Raw genomic sequence first — 22,768 nt, 5'->3', positions numbered from 1 at the left:
CCACCTAACCTGCACATCTTTGGACTGTGGGAGGAAACCGGAGCACCCGGAGGAAACCCACGCACACACGGGGAGGACGTGCAGACTCCGCACAGACAGTGACCCGAGGCTGGGATTGAACCCGGGACCCTGGAGCTATGAGGCAGCAGTGCTAACCACTGTGCCACCGTATTATATAATAGTAAACGTGGCTGAAGTTATTTCAACTCACAACGGTTAATGATTAAGGAAATTGTCTGTCTTGGTGTCACAGCCTTGCCCCGCTGACTGATACCTGTTTGAATCGGATGGTGATGATCATGTGTGACCGGCTGCTGCTGGTATTGATATTGGTGCACGCTGTGATCCTCTTCTTATTTCCTTCTTTCAGCAACTGTTCGACCTGCTGGTAGCTTTCACAAGGCACCGACTTTAGATCTTCCACATAGAAACCCCGCTGAGGGCTTTCTCGCACCTTTAGACCTCCAGGCTGTTTACTCCTGGATAACAAATCAATCACCTAGGAGACAGATAGTTGTAGATGTGGTCAAAATATATAGACCGTACATCTCTCCTTTAACCCTTCGACTGCAGGTGTGACAAAGGAAATTCCAATCTCCCTGCGACAGGCAGGTTTTATTTAATTTTCAACTCATTCATGGCGAGACGGAATTTAACCCTAATATCACAGGAATAAACAATTAACCAAATTACTGGGAGCTTTGCTATTTTAAGTTGTAATAATAAAGCATAAAAGTGACTCCCAAAATAAGAAATTTGTAAACCCATCAACTGTGGTTGGCTCGATCAAACCTTATTTTCCTCGTAGTCTCTAAAGTCTCTCCTCCCTATTTAAATCAACTTTATTCTTTCACATCATTTCTCACCACTTTTGGTATTTATTTTAAAGAGAACAGCTCTTTATTTGCCAATGCTCTTTGTCACGCCCTTCTTCACTCTCATCTTCTATTTTGGGGTTAAGAACAATATTTGTCGAAAGGAAAACCTTTCTATCGATTACAAACCGCATTTAAAGGATGGTTTTTCCACCAATGCAAATCTTGGGTTGTGAAGGTTCATCTAATGCATCAATGATGTGCCCAATCTTCCCTCCTGCTCCTGTATGAGCATGGTCAGTCCACCCACATCCGAAATAATGTGAATCAAAAACTCCTCTTTGTAAACTAACTGGAGTAATTGTTGGCAGGTACTATGTTATATACTTTACTGGAACCGACAAGACAGGTTGAGCTTTACTTATAATGCAAATATTTTTAGTAAAGTTTAATATAGTTTTTTTAAAAAATTTAGAGTACCCAATTCATTTTTTCCAATTAAGGGGCAATTTGGCGTGTTCAATCCACCTACCCTGCACATTTTTGGGTTGTGGGGGCGAAACCCACGCAACCACGGGGAGAATAGGCAAACTCCACACGGACAGTGACCCAGAGCCGGGATCGAACCTGGGACCTCGGCGCCGTGAGGCAGCAGTGCTAACCACTGCACCACCGTGCTGCCCTAAGTTTAATGTAGTTAATGTCACATACGGTGCATTGCCTCTGCCCATAGGGAGCCTGGAAGCCACGTTAAAATCTTTAAACTTGTACCATTTTTAGTTAAATGGCAGACAATGCTGAAAAAGCTCAGCAGGTCCGGGAGTACCTGCTGAGAGAAGAACAGAATTAACGGGCGGGATTTTCAGCACCCCCCTCCCCCCCATGGCGTGTTTGCGGTAGTGGAGGCACCCACTATTGGCTAGAGGTGGGATCTTTTGGACACCCCCCCAACGATCAACGGGGTTTCCCGTTATTCACACCCTCCGCCACCAGGGAACCTGCAGCGTGGGATCGCATTTGACAGGACCGGACGATCCCACTGGTGGGGTTGGCAGGAAAATCCTGCGCAATGTTTCGAGTCCGTCAACTCTTCCTCAGAGCCGGAGTCAAACAGACTCAAAACGTTCCCTCCATTTCTCTCTCCACTGACGCTGACAGGCCTGATGGGTTGTCCCAGCACTTTCTTTGTTTTAGAAAATATCTCATTGAAGCATTTGTAATTTTCACAGTTTTTAACAATTTAACATTTCTTAAACAACCGAGAGGGCTGACACACGCAACAACATTAAAATAACATAGAACATACAGTGCAGAAGGAGGCCATTCGGCCCATCGAGTCTGCACCGACCCACTTAAGCCCTCACTTCCACCCTAACCCCATAATCCCTCCTAACCTTTTTTGGATTAAGGGCAATTTAGCAAGGCCAGTCCACCTAACCTGCACATCTTTGGACTGCGGGAGGAAACCGGAGCACCCGGAGGAAACCCACGCACACACGGGGAGGATGTGCAGACTCCGCACAGACAGTGACCCAAGCCGGGAATCGAACCTGGGACCCTGGCGCTGTGAAGCTACAGTGCTAGCCACTTGCGCTACCGAGCTGCCCTACCACTCCCTCACCTGAGTGCCCTATCTCCTGATTACCCGTATATTAAGTACCCTATCCTTGTCTTACACTACCATGCCTCCCAATTCCACCCCCCCTTTTCCTCTCCCCCCCCCCCTCCCTTACTGCTGACGTTCAATTTTCCTAAAAGAAGTTGATGAACAGCTGCCACATCTCGAGGTGAACTTTTCCAGCCTGAGAATCCCTGCCGTGTCGCTAACCCACACGCCTGACTTTGGAGGCTCCGAGTCCCTCCATCCCAGCAAAATCCTTCTCCAGGCCGCCAGGGAGGAGACGGCCAGGACATCGGCTTCCCTCCCCCCCTGGGCCCCTGGATCTTCCGATACCCCAAATATTGCCATTTCTGGACTCGGAGTCACCCTCCCTTCCAGGACCTCTGACATGATGTCCGCAAATCTCTGCCAGAATCCCCTCAACTTCAGACACACCCGGAACATATGTACATGATTCGCCGGGCTTCCCCCACAGCGTCCGCACCTGTCCTCCACTTCTTCAAAAAACCCACTCATCCGGGCCGCAGTCATATTAGCCCTATGAACCACCTTGAACTGGATCAGGGTAAGCCTGGCACACGACGAGGATGAATTAATTCTCCTCAAAGCCTTTTCCCATATTCCAACTTCCAACTCCCTTCCCCTTTGGGCAGCATGGTAGCATAGTGGTTAGCACAATTGCTTCACAGCTCCAGCGTCCCAGGTTCGATTCCGGCTTGGGTCACTGTCTGTGCGGAGTCTGCACGTCCTCCCCGTGTGTGCATGGGTTTCCTCCGGGTGCTCCGGTTTCCTCCCACAGTCCAAAGATGTGTGGGGTAGGTGGATTGGCCAATGATAAATTGCCCTTAGTGTCCAAAATTGCCCTTAGTGTTGGGTGGGGTTACTGGGTAATGGGGATAGCGTGGAGGTGTGGGCTTAGGTGGGGTGCTCTTTCCAAGAGCTGGTGCAGACTCGATGGGCCGAATGGCCTCCTTCTGCACTGTAAATTCTATGATTCTAACTCTTCCTCTTCACCTCCCCGATTGGGACCCCTTCCCACTCCATCAATTCCTTGTATATCGCCTGAGACCCTCCCCTCCCCAACTCCCTGTCTCAGCATTTTCTGTTTTTACTTCAGATTTCCAGCATTTGTGGTGTTGTTCTTTCATTGCACCATTTTTATTTATATTGCTACTCTTTCTTCTCCCTACCAAAATGAATCACTTCCCACTGGAAAGATCTTTGAACCTATCCCCTCAGGATATGACTTCATCTTGCCCCCAGTGCCACACCTACTCTCATCATACTATTGCGAGAACAATATGTCATATATCTTCCAGTAGAAAGCAAAAATGACCTTTTCATTGTAGATTTCCAACATGCTGAAATAAATCTGCAAAAGAAAAGAAATTAAGCTGGGACTTTAATGCCATGTTATACTCAACACAATCATCCAATATTCATAGGGCAGACATCTGCTCATGTTATCATTAGCCTCTCTAGCATTCTAGAATGACTGACATTTCAGCGCTAATCACAATCCAATCAATAGCTACGTTCTACCATCAATATAAATAGGTAAATACTAGGCCAACCCAAGCCAATTCCAATAAGGATTTGAATCTCCTCAGGAAATGTGAGTGCAAATGTTACAACCCCCCACGAGGCCCACCCACAGATACTACCCGATTAATCTCCCCGTGAGCCTTGTAGAGTACGAGCTGCCCCGCTGGGGGGTGGTGGGGCCATCTGCAGGTTGGTTCATTCCACAGGACAAAACCCGGCCCAGGTAGGAGTTGGGTTTCCAGAATATTCCCGGCTGCAATTTGGACTGTTGCTTGTACATAACTTCCTAAATAAACCTTTCTTGACTTTCCTTTCTGGACTTTGTCCGGGACCTCAGGGGCAGCACAGTAGACAGTGGATAGCACCGTAGCGTCACAGCGCCAGGGTCCCAGGTTCGATTCCCCGCTGGGTCACTGTCTGTGCGGGGTCTGTACATTCTCCCCGTGTCTGCGTGGGTTTCCTCCGGGTGCTCTGGTTTCCTCCCACAGTCCAAAGACGTGCAGGTTAGGTGGATTGGCCATGATAAATTGCCCTTAGTGTCCAAAAAGGTTAGGAGGGGTTATTGGGTTGGGGTGGAAGTGAGTGTTTAAGTGGGTCGGTGCAGACTCGATGGGCCAAATGTCCTCCTTCTGCACTGTATGTTCTATGTTCCTCCCTGACCAACACAGCAACGCTTAAAGAGTTAATCAAGAAGCTTCAGGTTTTAACATTGAACTAATACTTTGATGTCATTCAGAAATGTGGGGCGCAATTCTCCCATCGGGAGTCGAAGTGCCGACGCCGGAGTGAAAACCGGAGTGTTTCACTCCGGCGTCGGAGCCCGCTCCTAGCCCCCTATTCTCCCACCCCCAGGGGGCTAGGAGCGGCGTTGCGTCATTTACACACGCTGGGCCTTGGCGTTGCGTAAATGACGTCACCCGCGCATGCGCGGCTGCCGTCCTCCCCGAGGCAGCCCCGCAAGAAGATGTCGGATGGATTTTGCGGGGCAGCGGAGGAAAGGAGGTCCTCCTTCAGAGAGGCCGGCCCGCCGATCGGTGGGCACCAATCGCGGGCCAGACCCCATTTGAGGCCCCCCCCGGTGCAGGAACCCCCCCCCCCCCCCACAGCCCCCCCCCCCCCCCCCCCCCCCCCCCCAGCGTTCTCGCTCTGTTCCCGCCAGAATCGACCAGGTGTGGACGGCGCCGGCGGGAACCCGTCGTGTTGGGCAGGCCGCTCGGCCCATCCGAGCCGGAGAATCGCCACTCGCCCGTTGCAAACGGCGAGCAGCGATTCTCCCAGCGGCCAGCCGTAATTCTCGCCGCGCCGGTTTGGGGGGGGTGGGAGAATTGCGTGCGGATGTCGGGGTGGCGTGGCGGGACACGCGCAGCACCCCGGCGATTCTCCCACCCGGCTTGGGGGGGGGGGCGAAGAATTCCGCCCATCAAGTCTGGTTTATAATGTATCCATAGAATCCACAGAATCCCTACAGTGCAGAAGGAGGCTATTCGGCCCATCGAGTCTGCACCGTCCCTCCCAAGGAGCACCCTACCTAGGTCAATTCCCCCACCCTATCCTTGTAACCCAGTAACCTCTCCTAACTTGGACTCTAAGGGGCAATTCAGAACCTTTTTGGACACTAAGGGCGATTTAGCATGGCCAATAACTCAGAATGGCCAATCCACCTAACCTGTATATCTTTGGACTGTGGGAGGAAGCCAGACACCTGGAGGAAACCCACACAGACACGGGAAGAACGTGCAGACTCCGCACAGTGACCCAAGCCGGGAATCAAACCTGGAGTATGGAGTTGAGGCCACAATTAGATCAACCATGATCTTACTGAATCGCGGAGCAGGCTGGAGGGGCTACATTGTGCTCCTAATTTGTGTTTATATGATCTAGTTCTCACGCAGACACGGGGAGAACGTGCACACTTCGCACAGACAGTGACCCAGCGGGCAATCGAACCTGGGACCCTGGCGCTGTGAAGTCACAGTGCTAACCACTGTCTACTGTGCTGCCCCTAAAGTCCGTACAAAGTCCAGAAAGGAAAGTCAAGAAAGGTTTATTTAGAAAAGGTATGTACAAGCAACAGTCCAAGTCGCAGTCGGGAACATTTGAACCAACCCGCAGATCCCCCCCCCCCCCCCCCCCCCCACCCAAAGCGGGGCAGCTTGTACTCTACAATGCTCACGGGGAGATTAATCATCACTTGGTCAATAGCCTGTAATGGAGGATTGATGATTGATAGCTACCAGGTTTAATCTATATGAACATCAGAACATAAAAATAGGAGTAAGAGTAAACCATCCAGACCCTTGATCCTTCAGTATGATCTGATTTTGGCTTCAACTCAACTTCCTGCCTCTCCCCATAACCCTCGACTTCCTTTTCAATCAAAAATCTGAAACTCGGCCTATATTCAATGACTCAGCCTCCACTGCTCTCTGTGGAAGAGAATTCCAAAGACTCTGGCCCCTCCGAGGGAAGAAATTCCTCCTCATTGCTGTCTTAAATGGGAGACCCCTGTTAAACTGTGCGTCCTGGTTCTAAATTCCTGCACAAGGAGAAATATCCTCTCAGCATCTATACCCTGTGAAACTCCCTCAGAATCTTCGATGTTTCAACAGGATCACCTCTCGTTCTCCGAAACGCCAACGAGCAAGGGCCCAACCTGCAAAACATCTCCGCAGGACACACGCCCTTCACCCCAAAGCCAAACCTGATTGGCCAGCTGGATTTCCTCTGTTATCCTCCTGAATTCATTAATGATTTGTTAAAAAACAAACAGCTAGAAAGCCTGTTTGCGAAGCATGCTGGAAGAGTTAACCATCACTAAATAATGTGCAATGCCGGAATAAACATCGTTTCGGTGTTTGAAGCCATAGCTTACACGTAATCTGCTTCCATCAATTGCCCACAAACACTTGCTCCCAGCCTCCAAAGTGACCACCATCCATCTCCAAGCTGTTATCTTCCAACAAGCACCCACAGGATACCCCGTCAACCCCATTGCCCATTACCAACCTCCAAGTATTTCTCCTGAGAATAACGAATCCTTACCTGGTACTGTTTATCATGTTCCTGATTTTGTTTAATCGCTCGGAACAACTCGTCACAAGTTAATGGGATTATCCCTCTGTCGGGACCATAACCGATCATAGAGTAACTCTTTCCTGAGCCCGTCTGACCATAGGCCAACAGCGTAGCATTGTATCCCTTCCATGCATTCTTCAACATTTCTTGGCCAAGATCATCAAACACTCTTCTCTAACAAAACAAATGTTAAACAAAATTTAGTGGTGTGTGTGTGTGTGTGCATCTGCGTCCTCTTTGTCCTGTATTTTCCCATCAGAGGATATAGTTCCAGTCAAACCAGCCAATTAAATCCTTTAATTATCTTAAACACCTCGATTAGATTGCCCATTTATAGTCAATATAGTCAAGGCGATGAATACAAGTAATAAGAACAGAAAAGGCTGGAAAAACCTAGAAGGTCTGGCAGCATCTGTGGAGAGCGAAACAGATTAACGTTTCGAGTCCGTATGTCTCTTCTTCAGAAGGGACTGAATACAAGCTTAGCTTATGAAACCGGTCCTCATAATTTAACCTTTTTAAGTCTCACTATCATTCTGTGCTGAACCCACTCCAAGGACAAGAACTCCCTGCTGCGATCTGGTGGGCGTGGTTTATGACGTTAGTCTGGCAGGTGGGGCCTGATAAAGCTGGCAAGGTCAGCTCCACTGAGATCGGGGCGCCATCTTGCACGAACCCCCCCCCCCCTCAATAGCTGCTCCCCCATCAATTGCCGCTCCCCCCATCAATGCCCACTCCGTCCCCCCATCACTGCAACGCTCAAGGAATCTTAGGATCTTGATGGATGAAGGCTTCTACGTTGTCTTCACTGTTTGGTGTTACGTATGTGTAAAATCTAGCTCAATAAATTCTACTTGATTCATAAATACTAGTTATTTGTACCTTGTAGGTCAAGCACAACTTAGGATCCTTATGTTAGAAGTTAAGAATTCAGAGCATAGAGTTTTTAATTCAGAGGCTTTTTTATCCTCATAGCCTAAAACCTTACACTCCTGTGCACCATCTGCTCCTGAAATAATGCAAAATCTCCTCAATATTGAAATGAAGAGACTGCCTTGATCTTGTGCTCTAAATATGGCCAACATGAGTCTGTATAATAAAGGTCTGATCCTTCCAGAAGCAGCAGTGTGATCTTACCTGGTCTGCATATCTGCTAGTAGGTCCATCTGGAATCAGGATTCCCTCTTCGTTTTTAATGAATGCAGTGTGTGACCAATAGGACAGGTCAAATGTAAAGCTTTTCACATTGTTCCGATTTCTGGGATCGCAAACTGTGATGCTGTTTAAAACCATGGAGATAATGCAACAGCTTCCTGCATCCTTCTCCACCTGTTAAGATATGGGGTTGGGGGGGGGACACTTTGTTTTAAAAGAAATGTCATTCAGATAGGAGTCAATGTAAAAATATTTGCAATGGTACATGAGCAACATCCTGGATTACTTTAGGCAGCCATGATGTGGAGATGCCGGCGTTGGACTGGGGTGCGCACAGTAAAAAGTCTTACAACACCAGGTTAAAGTCCAACAGGTTTGTTTGGAATCACTAAGCTTTCGGAGCATAGCTCCTTCATCAGATAACTCACCTGATGAAGGGGCTACACTCCGAAAGCTAGTGATTCCAAATAAACCCGTTGGATTTTAATCTGGTATTGTAAAACTTCTTACTGTACTTTAGGTTGAAGAGATTGAAGATTATTCCCTACACACAGCTGATGGAAGATATCCCATAATGTCACCAGTGTAAGCTCAATGTGCCATGACCTAAGGAATACCAGTGTAGGCTGTAGGTATTGGCAGGCATTGTGGCAGTGGAGAACATCACATAACATACTATGCACAGGAACCCAGAAGATAAAGTGAGAAAACAAAGTACATTAAACTAGCAAGGCTGAAAAAAAATAAACACACCCACTAGGCTAGTAGAATAAACACAATATAATGCAGGTCAAAACAACTGGATTAATTATATTTACTGAAAAATAACCGACAGAGGTGAAATAATTTAATGGGCATGGTAATTTCTACTGGAAAGTATAGAAGGAACTTGTCTAAATGTGGCATCTTTCTCAAGCTTAAGGCTGCCCCAGAGAACTTTACATCCAATGAGGCACTTATGAAGCGCAGTCACTGTTGCAATTTAGGAAATCTGCGCAGAGCAAGATCCCAAAGACAGAAACGTGATGATGGCCAGACAGTCTGTTTCTCATGATGTTGACTGATGGATAAATATCGGCCAGGACACTAGGAAAGAACTTGCTCCTGTTTAAAATAGTGGCATGTGGATCTTTTAACACATAAGGAGGCAGTGGTTGGTTGCTTTAATGCCTCATCTGCTTTACCGATACTGGAGCTAATGTGAGCGGGATTATATCCATCAGTTAACCAGAACAGAATGACCACCATGTGTAGTTCTTTCTTTGTGTTCCTCGGTTGTCATTTCCCAGCTGATTAAGACAGCAATCCTCTGATCGCTAATGTTAGGGGAAAGGTTGGCAGGAGTTTAAAGTGGCTGACGGACCAGCTGTGGTTTTAAAGCTCATATCATGTCGAGCAGATGGCCATCAATGAAACACTAGATTCTAACAGACATTTTTGCGGCAGTAATTTAATGGTGAAGTCTAATAAGTGTCGACGAGGGATTTATTTTTTTCACAGATCAATGCTGAAGGATTGCAGTTACTTCCAACAAGGTAAAACTATTGCTTACTAAATGGCACTTATCAAATATATGGGGCGAAATTCTCCGTTATCGGCGGAAAGTCCGCCGATCGGCGCAAAAAACGGCGCAAATCCGACTTGCGTCACGTCGGAAAAATGGGTCGATAGTCTCCGGCCCGAAATGGGCTAGCAGCGACGTAACGGGATCCGCGCTTGCGCAGTGGTTCACGCCGTGCAGCGTCATACGCGCTGCACGGCGTGACGGCTCATAAGGCCGCGCTGCTCCCCCCCACCCGACCGGAACACCCGACCGCAACACCCGACTGGATGGCTGGCCGTCGCTCAGCCCCGGGGTTCGAGTCACGGGATGTGGAGGCGCTCCTGGACGCTGTGGAGCAGAGGAGGGAGGCCCTGTACCCCGGGCACGGCCGCAGAGTTGCCCCACGCCACAGCCGGCGTCTGTGGAGGGAAGTGGCAGAGGCCGTCACCGCTGTGGCCCTGACACCACGGACAGGCACCCAGTGCCACAAGAAGGTGAACGACCTTGTCAGAGCAGGCAGGAAGAGCCTCCCCCATATCCTCCCCTCCCCATATCCCCCCCTCCCCCATATCCCCCTCCCCCATATCCCCCCTCCCCCATATCCCCCCTCCCCCATATCCCCCCTCCCCCATATCCCCCCTCCCCATATCCCCCCTCCCCCATATCCCCCCTCCCCCATATCCCCCCCTCCCCATATCCCCCTCCCCATATCCCCCCTCCCCCATATCCCCCCCTCCCCCATATCCCCCCTCCCCCATATCCCCCCTCCCCATGTCCCCCATATCCCCCCCTCCCCCATATTCCCCCTCCCCCATATCCCCCCTCCCCCATATCCCCCCTCCCCCATATCCCCCATATCCCCCCTCCCCCATATCCACCATATCCCGCCTCCCCATATCCCCCCTCCCCCATATCCCCCCTCCCCCATATCCCCCATATCCCCCCTTCCCCATATCCCCCCTCCCCCATATCCCCCATATCCCCCCTCCCCCATATCCCCCCTCCCCCATATCCCCCATATCCCCCCTCCCCCATATCCCCCATATCCCCAAGTGAATCCAGCCCTAACCTTAACCTCTGCAATGCACGCGCAACCGATGGCGTGCATTCATATACCTGCCTAACACTGTTGACTTTTACCCCTGCCCCCCCCCCACAGGAGAAGCGCGCACACAACAACAGGGAGCATGTGAGGACTGGAGGAGGGCCCGCTGATGAGAGGCCACTGACCGTACACGAGGAAAGGGCCCTGGAACTGGCTGGCGGACCTGAGGACCGGGAGGTTGCTGATGCAGAGGTCGGGGGCGTACTAGTGAGTGAGCCACCGACAGCCCATCCCCATATCCCCCCTCCCCTATATCCCCCTCCCCCGTATCACCTGATCACTGCCTGATGTCTAACCATGCATGCTTCATTGTGTATCGCAGGACCAAACGTCCAGGCACCCATCCCCGCAGATGCAGACCGCCCGCAGGATGCCCCTCGGAGACCACAGGAGACGGAGAGACCCGCACCCTCCAGCATGCGACGCCCGCAGGATGCCCCTCGGAGACCACGGGAGACGGAGAGACCCGGACCCTACAGCATGCGACGCCCGCAGGATGCCCCTCGCACACCACGGGAGACGGAGAGACCTGGAGCAACAGGGAGACGACACCCCCGTCACGTGCTGGAGCGACCACCCAGCGATGAGGGGGGCAGCCACAGGCCCCCGTCACATCCGAGCCAGGACACCACTACCCAGGACACCACTACCCAGGACACCACTACCCAGGACAACCCCTACCCGGGACAGCACTACCCAGGACACCCCTACCCGGGACAGCACTACCCAGGAAGACGAAATACCGGACAGTGAGTCAGAGTGGATGGGTGGAGACGAACCCCCACCCCAAAGTGCCATGGACTCAGAGTGGGACGAAGAGCACGACACAACACCACTGCTGTCACCAACACCCTCCACCATCGCAGAAACACTCACCACGGTTGGGCACTTTAGTGATGAGGCGTCTGGTACACTCACTGGCGCGCACAACACAGCCGTCCTGGTACAGCAGGTGGAGGTAGGAGCAGCAGAGGGACCGGGCGGTCGGAGGGCAGCCCAGCCCAAGCGAACATCTGCCGCCCAGATGGATCCCGGGTTCCTGCAGTTACCACACCCACACATAGATCCGATGCAACCACCGACCCGGAGACGAGCGAAGAGGGTGACGGGTGGCTTGCGGCGGCATCGGTCGCAGGTGGAGGAGTCCACCCGCGTCCAGGAGCTGGGAGTGGTGCCGGTCATGCGTGTCACCCAGGCTGACACCGCACGGGTGGCGTCCGCGGTGGAGGCAATGGTTGCGACGGTGTCAGACATGGGGAACGGTTTGCGAGGCCTGCGGCCTTCCGTGCAGGCGGCGTCTGTGGCCCAGGAAATGGCTGCCCTCTCACAGGAGGCCATGAGCCAGTGCCAGCGCCAGATGGCAGAGGCGCTCAACGACATAGCCCAGTCTCTGCAGGCCATGGCCCAGTCGGGCATCGGCGCCAGTGGCCATGTGCGAGCCGGCGTCGCACTGTCACAGACAGGGTTTGCCAACACCCTGGGCTCCATGGCTGCAAACCTGCAGACCCCTGTCGATACCAGCACGGGCCTCCAGGACTGGCAGCGCCAGATGTCGGGGGGGGGCGTCGGATGGCCAGTCCGTTCGCATCCCCCACCCATGTAGAGGCCTGGGGGCCATCGGGCACCCCGAGGGAGGAGGAGGTGGTGTGGTCCGTCCCGGCTCCCTCTGTAGGGGAGGTCCCGGTACACCGCGACACCTCGGACTCCCCCCCTTCCGTCCCAGGTGCATCGGGTGGGCAACGGGCAGGACAGGCTGGCAGCTCGCCATCCCAGTCGCCCGGGCCGCAGCCTGGCCCATCTAGGCCAGGACGCCCCAGGAAACGGCCGCCAAAGGGATCCAGTGTCAGAGGGCAGGAATCACAGGAGTCCACCTCCAGTTCTGCTGTACCGTCTGGGGAACCACGTAGACGTAGTCAAAGGGCCCGTAAGGCCAAACAATTAGACACTGAGTAAGTTGGCACGGGTGCAGGGCACAGATGAGTTTTAGGGGCTAGGGCACGTGCATGAACTCCTTTGGTTATTAAAGTCAATGTTACACCTACAGAAGCTGCCTTTGTGCTCTGTCCAAAGTGTGCGGGGGTGTCATGTACGTTGAGCGCAAGTGTGTGTGTGAGGGGTGGTCTTACCTCAGCCCCAGGTGAGTCTGCCCCCTTCCCCCTGGGCCGCCATCAACATCCCCCGGGCAGAGGACGGGACCGTGCGCTGCAGTGTCACAGCCGCATGCAGGGATGGTCCGGGTGGATGGTGGTACTGTGGCCATGGGTCAGACATAGTCCAACGATGTAGAGCCAGGAGCTCATCGCAGGGCGGGTTGTCATCATCCTCCATGGCCTGCGATAGACACGCGTCCACCCACAACTGTGTGAGCCCGGCCCGTTGTGCCACAGGTGGATCGGCAATGGGGGGGGGGGGGGGTGGTGTGCATGCGGCTGGGGTGGGTGGGGATGGGGAGGGGGGTGAGGGTGCTGGGTGGGTGGATGGGTGGGGGGTGTGGGTGGTCGGCTGTTGCCATGGTGTGCGGTCTGTGGCCATACTACCCGATTCCCACGCCCATCTAGTCAGTGAAGCGGGCGTCTATCAGTCTGTCCCGTGCCCGCTGGGCCAGCCGGTAACGGTGGACAGCCACCCGCCTGTGTCTACCCCGTCTGCCCTGACCATTGCCCCATCCCCCTCATCTGGAGAGGACTGGGCCTCTTCCTGCTGCTCCTCCACTCCACCCTCCTCTGCCTGCGGCACATTGCCCCTCTGCTGGGCTATGTTGTGCAGGACGCAGCACACCACAATGATGCGGCCGACCCTATCTGACCGATACTGGAGGGCGCCCCCAGAGAGGTCCAGGCACCTGAAACGCATCTTCAGCATGCCAAAGCACCTCTCGATCACTCCCCTTGTCGCTACATGGGCATCATTGTAGCGGTTCTCCGCCTCATTGCGTGGCCTCCATATAGGCGTCATCAGCCACGATCGCAATGGGTAGCCCCTGTCGCCCAGCAACCAGCCCCTCAGCCGGGGATGGCGTCCCTCGTACATGCCGGGGATGGATGACCGCGACAACACGAATGAGTCGTGTACACTGCCTGGGTGACGGGCGCAGACGTGCAGGATCATCATGCGGTGGTCGCAGACCACCTGTACGTTCATCGAATAGGTCCCCTTCCTATTAGTGAACACGGCCCTGTTATCTGCAGGTGGCCGCACGGCGACGTGCATCCCATCGATCGCGCCCTGGACCATGGGGAACCCGGCAGCGGCAGAGAAGCCCACGGCCCGGGCATCTTGGCTGGCCCGGTCCACGGGGAAGCGGATGTAGCGGTGCGCCATGGCATATAGGGCATCTGTCACTGCCCGGATGCACCGATGCACCGATGTCTGCGATATGCCGGACAGGTCCCCACTCGGTGCCTGGAATGACCCCGTTGCATAAAAGTTCAGGGCCACCGTAACCTTGACGGACACGGGGAGAGGGTGTCCCCCGCCAGTGCCACGCGGTGACAGGTGTGCCAGCAGGTGGCAGATGTGTGCCACGGTTTCCCGGCTCATCCGGAGTCTCCTCCTGCATTCCCGGTCCGTGAGGTCCTGGTATGACTGCCGGGGCCGGTACACACGGGGCGCCCTCGGGTGCCTCCATTGCCGTGGGGCCGCGACGTCCTCCTCCCCCTCCTCGTCCTGTCGGTCAGGTGTCCCTCCAGCCTGGGCGGCTGCCGCCTGCCCCTCTGCGACAGCCTGCGCCGCCTCTCTGGCACGCTCCTCCTCCTCCTCCTCCTCCTCCTCCTCATCCAGGGCAACATAGACATGAGCGGCTGCCACCACGGCGGCCAACATCGCTGGATGATCTGAAAACATGACGGCCTGGTGGGGGGGAGGGGAACGACGACATGTCATCATTGCCCATATCCCCTCCTCCCCCCAGCCAGGTGGCATGGACCGCATGGGTCCAACTGTTGGAGGCTGGCACCTGGCCAGGTGGACCAACTCACTTGCCCTCCCATCCCCCTCCTCGGCACGGACCCCCCCCCAACCTCCACCCCAGCACGGACCCCCTCCCCAATCCCCAACCTCCACCCCGGCACGGCACGGACCCCCCCCAACCTCCACCCCAGCACGGACCCCCCCCAACCTCCACCCCAGCACGGACCCCCCCCCAACCTCCACCCCAGCACAGACCCCCCCCCAACCTCCACCCCAGCACGGACCCCCCCCCCAACCCCCAACCTCCACCTCGGCACGGACCCCCCCCAACCTCCACCCCAGCACAGACCCCCCCCAACCTCCACCCCGGCACGGCACGGACCCCCCCCCAACCTCCACCCCAGCACGGACCCCCCCCAACCTCCACCCCGGCACGGACCCCCCCCCAAACCCCCAACCTCAACCCCGGCACGGCACGGACCCCCCCCAACCTCCACCCCAGCACGGACCCCCCCCCAACCCCCAACCTCCACCCCGGCACGGCACGGACCCCCCCCAACCTCCACCCCAGCACGGACACCCCCCAACTTCCACCCCGGCACGGACCCCCCCCCCAACCTCCACCCCAGCACGGAACCCCCCCAACCTCCACCCCGGCACGGCACGGACCCCCCCTACCTCCACCCCAGCACGGACCCCCACCCTCCCAACCTCCACCCCGGCATGGCACGGACACCCCCCCAACCTCCACCCCAGCACGGACCCCCCCCAACCTCCACCCCGGCACGGACCCCCTCCCCAACCCCCAACCTCCACCCCGGCACGGCACGGACCCCCCCCAACCTCCACCCCAGCACGGACACCCCTCAACCTCCACCCTGGCACGGACCCCCCCCAACCTCCACCCCAGCACGGACCCCCCCCCAACCTCCACCCCGGCACGGCACGGACCCCCCCCAACCTCCACCCCAGCACGGACCCCCCCCCCAACCTCCACCCCGGCACGGCACGGACCCCCCCCCAACCTCCACCCCAGCACGGACCCCCCCCAACCTCCACCCCGGCACGGACACCCCCCCCAACTTCCACCCCAGCACGGACCCCCCCCAACCTCCACCCCGGCACGGCACGGACCCCCCCCAACCTCCACCCCAGCACGGACCCCCCCCCAACCTCCACCCCGGCACGGCACGGACCACCCCCAACCTCCACCCCAGCACGGACCCCCCCCCCAACCTCCACCCCGGCTCGGACCCCAACCTCCACCCCGGCACGGACCCCCCATCCCCCTCCCCGGCACGGACCCCCTCCCGGCACTCCCCCGGAGCCCAGCCCACTCTAACCACCCCCCCCCCCCCCCCCCCCCCGCCGCACACACACACACACAACCCGAGACACACCTCTCCTCACGCATTCAGACTGCGGCCACGCCATCGCCTGCCCAGAGCCAACCCCCCAGGCCGTCACTCACCTCCACGCTGGTCGGCGTGAACCTGGAGCACAGGGTCACGCCGATGAAAAGGAGGTTTAATTTACGTCGACGTGAATGGTCATCACGTCGACGGGACTTCGGCCCATCCGGAAGGGAGAATATCGGCAGGCCGAAAATCGGCTGCCTTGCGCAGACCCGTGATATTCTCCGCGGCAGCGGCGCCATTAACGCCCCGCCGACTTTTCTCCCTTCGGAGACTTCGGCGGGGGCGGGGGCGGGATTCACGGCGGCCAACGGCCATTCTCCGACCCTCTGGGGGGGCGGAGAATGACGCCCCTGCTATCTGTCTGGGGAACATGGATTACTTAACAAGGATATGGCGTATCTATCAGTGAAAACACTAGCTTAGAAGCAACAAAGATATCAGCGACATGTCATTTTGAAACCCCTTCTTTTGCTGAGTGAGGGGATATGCTGTGATATGGTTTCCAGGTGGGTTAGCATCTTGATTAGGATAATGGTGCCCAAGGTAGATGCTGAGAGGTTGTTTCCCCTTGTGGGAGTCTAGGACCAGAGTGCATAATCTTAGAGTAAGGGATCGCGCACTTAACACAGGGATGAGGGGGAATTTCTTCCTCAGAGGGTAGTGAATCTGTGGAATTCTTTACCGCAGAACTGTAGAAGCTGGCCACTAAGTAGCATAGAATCCCTTCATTGCAGAAGTAAGCCATTCAGCCCATTGAGGCTGCGTCAACCCTGTGAAAGAGAATCCCACCTAGGCCCACTCCCCTGCCCTACCCCCGCAACCTAACCATCTTTGGATACTGTGAGGCAGCAGTGCTAACCACTGCGACATCCATATGTTCAAGGCTGAGATAGACAGATTTTCTTTCTTCTTTTTTTTTTAAGTTTAGGGTGCCCAATTCATTTTTTCCAATTAAGGGGCAATTTAGCATGGCCAATCCACCTACACGGCACATCTTTGGGTTGTGAGGGCGAAACCCACGCAAACACGAGAATGTACAAACTCCACATGGACAGTGACCCAGAGCCGGGATTGAACCTGGGACCTCGGTGTCATGAGGCAGCAGTGCTAATCACTGCGCCACCGTGCTGCCCGAGAGACAGATTTTTAACCAGCAATGGAATCAAGACTTATGTGGAAAGTGGAATTTTGGCAATTAAGGGGCAATTCAGCAGGCCAATCCACCTACCATGGCCAGTCCAAAGATGTGCAGGTTAGGTGGGTTGGCCATGATAAATTGCCCTTAGTGTCCAAAATTGCCCTTAGTGTTGGGTGGAGGTGTTGACCTTGGGTAGGGTGCTCTTTCCAAGAGCTGGTGCAGACTCAATGGGCTGAATGGCCTCCTTCTGCACTGTAAAGTCTATGATAATCTATGATTAATCTAGGACAAAAGTTCGGCACAACATCGTGGGCCAAAGGGCCTGTTCTGTGCTGTATTTTTCTATGTTCTATGTACCCTGCACATCTTTGGGTTGTGGAGGTGAGACCCACGTGGAATTGAGGATTATCATATCAGATCAGTCATGATCTTATCGAATAGTGGAGCAGGCTGAATGACCTACTTCTGTTTCTATGTCTTATGATCACGAAAAGGTTGAAGTGTTGAAGGGCGGATTGGACTCTAACAGGACTAGGGTACCGCATTGATTATTAATCTGAACCTATTTACACTGGAAACTGGGGTGTGCTCTATTAACTTCTTGAGATCAAAGATATTCTTTTAACAGGTTTATACTATGGCATATGGTATCAGTGTAATTTATTTGCTTGCTAAGTGACGAGTGTCGGTACATCCTTGCTTACTGTCCAGTGCTCTATATGAGACACTGTCAGGCCTAGCTATACATTGGTTGTACAAATGCCACCAGCAGTAGTGCCCTCTGCTACCTTTGCAGGGTGAACCAATTGTATGGCATTGGCATAGTTCAGAATGTGGCAGCAATCACTCATGCAGCTGTGAATACCTAGGCACGATGGCACAGTGGTTAGCACTGTTGCTTCACAGCGCCAGGGTCCCAGGTTCGATGTCGGCTTGGGTCACTGTCTGTGCGGAATCTGCTGTTCTTCCAGTGTCGGCGTGGGTTTCCTCCGGGTGCTCCGGTTTCCTCCCACAGTCCAAAGACGTGCTGTTAGGTTAATTGGACATTCTGAATTCTCCCTCTGTGTACCCGAACAGACGAGTGTGGCGACTCGGGGATTTTCACAGTAACTTCATTGCAGTGTTAATGTAAGCCTACTTGGGACAATAGATTATGTCCTTTCCAGTTAAGTTGTTTCAAGCTATTGACGAGGATTGTGTGCAGGAGGTTTAGAGGAGGTGTGAGGCATAACCTTTCTCCCAGAGGATGAATAGGTTGTATTTGACTGCCGCAGATGTGATGGGCTGAAGGGCCTTTGCTGTGCTATTGACCTCTTTTTCAATTTCTCAACTCTGACCTATCCCTGACCTTCTATTGTGCTCCCCTCCTCCCCCCACTCTCGCCAACTCTCTACTCTATCCCCTCCCCACTCTCTCCAACTCTATAATCTATCACTTTCTACCCCTCTTCTGCTCTGTCATTTGTACTCAAAACATTGTTTCTCTCAGACCTGCTTAGTTTATCCAGCATTTGGTGTTTTTATTTCAGATTTCCAGCATCTGCAGTATTTGCTTTCATAAATTTAGAGTACCCAATTCTTTATTTTCTAATTAAGGGGCAATTTAGCGTGGCCAATTTACCTACCCTGCACATCTTTGGGTTGTGGGGGAAATTAATAGAGCACACCTCCAGTTTCCAGTGTAAATAGGTTCAGATTAATAATCAATGCGGTTCAGATTAATAATCATCATAGGGCAGGCGGCGGTGGCATAGTGGTATTGTCACTGGTCTAAGTAATCCAGAGACCCAGGGTAAGAATACTCTGGATACCTGGGTTCAAATCCCACCTCGGCAGGTGTTGAAATTTGAATTCAATAGAAATCTGAAATTAAACGTCTAATGATGACCATGAAACCATTGCCGATTGTTGTAAAAACCCACCTGGTTCACTAATGCTCTTTAGGAGGGGAAATCTGTTGTCCTTACCCGGTTTGGCCTACATGTGACTCCAGACCCACAGCAGTGTGGTTGACTCTTAAATGCTCTCTGAACAAGTGTGTTATGGTATGAATTAAGTAATGGCATGATGGGAAAACTGGCCAATGGGAAGACTGGTCAAAAAGTTTGATACAATATAAGAAAGGCTGAAACTACTCAGTCCAGCTCACCAGGCCCAGGTAAAGAATGCTGCCCTAACCATTTTCAGACTAGTATGGCCGTAGGCCAACTCTGCATAACTTGAAGTCTGAAAAGATCAGCGAAGGTCGAGCCATTCCAAAACACCGGACCTCGGCAACTCCTGATAAAACTAACTCGTCATAACCCAGGGCCGTAGGAATTTAAAACAAGATAAGTTCAGGAAGAAACAAGTCTATTCTGACCTTTCAATGTTCCCTCCGAGGACTAAATAATGGTATGAGTGATATGACCAAACATGGTCTGGTCTTTGCTTCCGTTTGTATTTCCGATCAAACTCCTGACCATACTGTTGTCACATAATCTTGATAAAGATAATGTATAAATATTGAGCTAATTCGCCGCGAAAGCGCGCAACTTTTGAAAGAATCAGCAGTTTTGTTGACTGCTCTCTCAAGTTTTAGCCATTACTGCATGCAGTTGTTTGCAAAAATAAAGCTTATTATTCTGTCTTAACGAGTGTGTTGAATCTTTCTACTACAGAAGCGGGAAAATATTGACTTTGACATTTTGGCGCAAGTGAGCAGTTACCAATATCCTGAGTGAATTCCGTGGGGGACTGAAGAAGCGATTGAGCCAGACCCAGAGGAAAGAGACAGACGCCGGCACAAGGTAAGATTAACCTTGGTCTCTCTCTCTCTCGGATTGGTGGTTTGACCCCTCATCCCTGACGGAAGTAACTAAACAGGTGACGGTGCTCAAATCTAAATTGTACTTATTAAATTGTTAGTCGAGTACTTAGGATCAGGGACCCCAATTGTGGTTAGCCTTAGGTCAGGGGCCTCTTGCTTGTTTTACAGGTTTAAGTTTGGGTTAGGGACCTCTTATACAGTTTGGGTCAGGGACCTCTTATACAGTTTGGGTCAGGGACCCTGCAATTTGATTTGGTACCATGGATGTGCCAGGGGCACATTTTATTGACATTATGGGACAGAGTTTAGACAAAACCGGGGGCAATTCCCCTCTATTTTTCATGTGTTCTGAAAACCCTTCTCAAGAACGTAATTTACGGAGATTATCTGCAGCGCTGAACAATAAATTGGGTAACGATATTTGGCCACTAGGGGGCACTTGGAACTACGATAATTGCATTTCTGCTGAGAAAATTATTTGGCAGAGAAACGCCGGCTTCCACTAAGCGCCACAAACAATCACTATTAATGAGTTGGAGAGATAACGCCCATAGAAAAGGGATTGATGATTGTGTGGATGGTAAAGCAAAAAATTGGGAGACTTTAAAATTGGAATGTGAACTTTGGGATAGAAAACATAAACAACAAGGCGAAAATAAAAAATCTCCAACCAATAGGCAAAGAGGGCTAGCCAATCAAATTAAACGAAAGGAGGATCCTCCCAGTTGCTCTGGCATGCCGATGTTTCCCTATTCAGGCGATACGGAAGAGGAGGAGGATTTAAACCCTGGACCCCACCCTCATCTTGCACACCCCGATCCTACAATTCCACCGTCCCAAGTCCAGATTCCCCCTTATGGTCCCACTGCCAATGAAACTCCTGCTAACACATCCCCCGTAGCAACACGCACTCGGTCACATACGCAAGCCGTTAATATGGAACAACCCTTCACCTCTGTTAATCAGGCTTTTCTTGATTTATCACTCCAACCTAAGGAGGAGGAAACTTTTCCGCCACCACCTCACCCCGCAAATTATCGCATTAGGAGTGTTATTAACCCCCACGCTGGTGATAATGACGACCCATTCATTGAGGTGTGGCAGGCTTTTAAACCCCATGAGCTATGTTTGATCATGGCCCAATGTCCCTCCTGCAAAGAGGACCCAGAGGGGTTCACTGAGTTTTTGAGGAGAACTGCGACCATGTACGGTGCTACCGCACGTGATCAATATTCACTGATTTATTCGTCCCTTCCCCCAGAATTAGGGGAAAGATGGAAAAATAAATTAGGACTTCATGGGGACACGTGGACGGCCTTCAGCGCCGCACACCAAACGGAGGACGATCAGCGTACTTTAATGTTCCCTGCACTAAAACGGGCTCTCCTTCAACCCGTTGACATCGCCAAACTCCTTGAATGTACCCCCACTTCTAAGGAAGGTTGTCCAGAATTTTTTGACCGCTTTTGTGGCGTGTACACTCTTTACTCCGGGGACATTGCTTTCAATGCAGGCACACAGTCTCCCCAATTTAATGCACTATTAATGCAGGTTTTACCTGACCGCGTAGCATCCAGTATTAAAACTAATAACATGGACTGGTCTGACAATTCTAAACCTCAAATGAAACGTGCTGTGTCTTATTATTGGAGCAATGGCCGCAACCGTGAGACCTGTTACAAAGACACTTTGCTCAAAATTAAATCCGAATTCATCCAACGTCCCTCTCAAAGAAGAGCTCCTAAAGGTCAGAACTCTCAGACAGATTCACGTTACTATCGCCCAGATTGCACGGACCCTCCTGAATTTGGTTACCGCTCACAGGCTCCTTATTCCTTCACTCCGCACATGGAGGATTTCGACAGCGCTCCTCCACATCGTCCTCCTGCCAAATATAATGTCACTTGCTTCAACTGTCAACGTACAGGCAACTACGCTAGGGATTGTCCAGCACCCCGGCGACAAGGTAGATTTCAACCCCATTGGCAGACACCCTTTACTACCTCTAATCCCTACTGACTAGCCAGATCGAACTTTCCGGTCCTCTCAACAGTCCACTCTGACGAGCCCACCGCTACGATTTACATAGAGGGCATGCCTATCCCCTTCCTGATTGACACCGGCGCGACTCATTCTACGCTAGATTGGACATTAATTCAGAAACATTGCTTTCCCCTCTCTGATAAGCATGTGGAACTTGCTGGTTTCATGGGGGAAGGTGCTGTTTATCCGCTTACGAAGCTGCTCTCTGTTCAATTTGAGGGCCGGGAATGTTGCATCCCTTTCACAGTTACCCGTGTCCTCGGTGTCAACCCGGCCGGACGTGACTTGCTGTGTCCCTTGCAAGTGGAAATTGTTTGCCTTGATAACGGCATTACTATATCAGCTATCCCGCAGGCCCAGCTTCAAAATTTTCCCCTTTTCACTACTCCACAGTGGTGGTCAGTTGATTTTGATCCCTCACACTTTTCACCTCCCGTAGATATTCCCGATCCACATGTCACTCTTTGCTACGATCATACAGGATGCTCGCCTGATTTGGAGAGCATTTACCAAGACGCCCTCGGTTCTCTACAATCCATTTCCTTTATTGGCCTCGCTAAGGGAAAAGAAGGGTTTGCCTTTCTTGTCAATTT

General features: G+C 52.8%; 1 protein-coding gene across 1 annotated transcript in view; it reads right to left on the bottom strand.

Moving 5' to 3' along the window:
• kif28 (kinesin family member 28) overlaps positions 1-22,768 on the bottom strand; it is a 114,445-nt gene that overhangs the window by 85,828 nt on the left and 5,849 nt on the right. The window contains exons 2-5 of the mRNA XM_072507160.1: positions 8,194-8,385; positions 7,024-7,230; positions 3,773-3,808; positions 275-499 (exon numbers count right to left, since the gene is read on the bottom strand). Of these exons, the coding sequence (XP_072363261.1) occupies positions 275-499; positions 3,773-3,808; positions 7,024-7,230; positions 8,194-8,385 (660 nt within the window). The remainder of the gene's footprint in view (positions 1-274; positions 500-3,772; positions 3,809-7,023; positions 7,231-8,193; positions 8,386-22,768) is intronic.

Source organism: Scyliorhinus torazame, chromosome 1 (genome assembly GCF_047496885.1).
Source record: "Scyliorhinus torazame isolate Kashiwa2021f chromosome 1, sScyTor2.1, whole genome shotgun sequence".
NCBI classification, from domain to species: Eukaryota; Metazoa; Chordata; class Chondrichthyes; order Carcharhiniformes; family Scyliorhinidae; genus Scyliorhinus; species Scyliorhinus torazame.
This window is presented reverse-complemented; position numbering and strand designations above follow the sequence as displayed.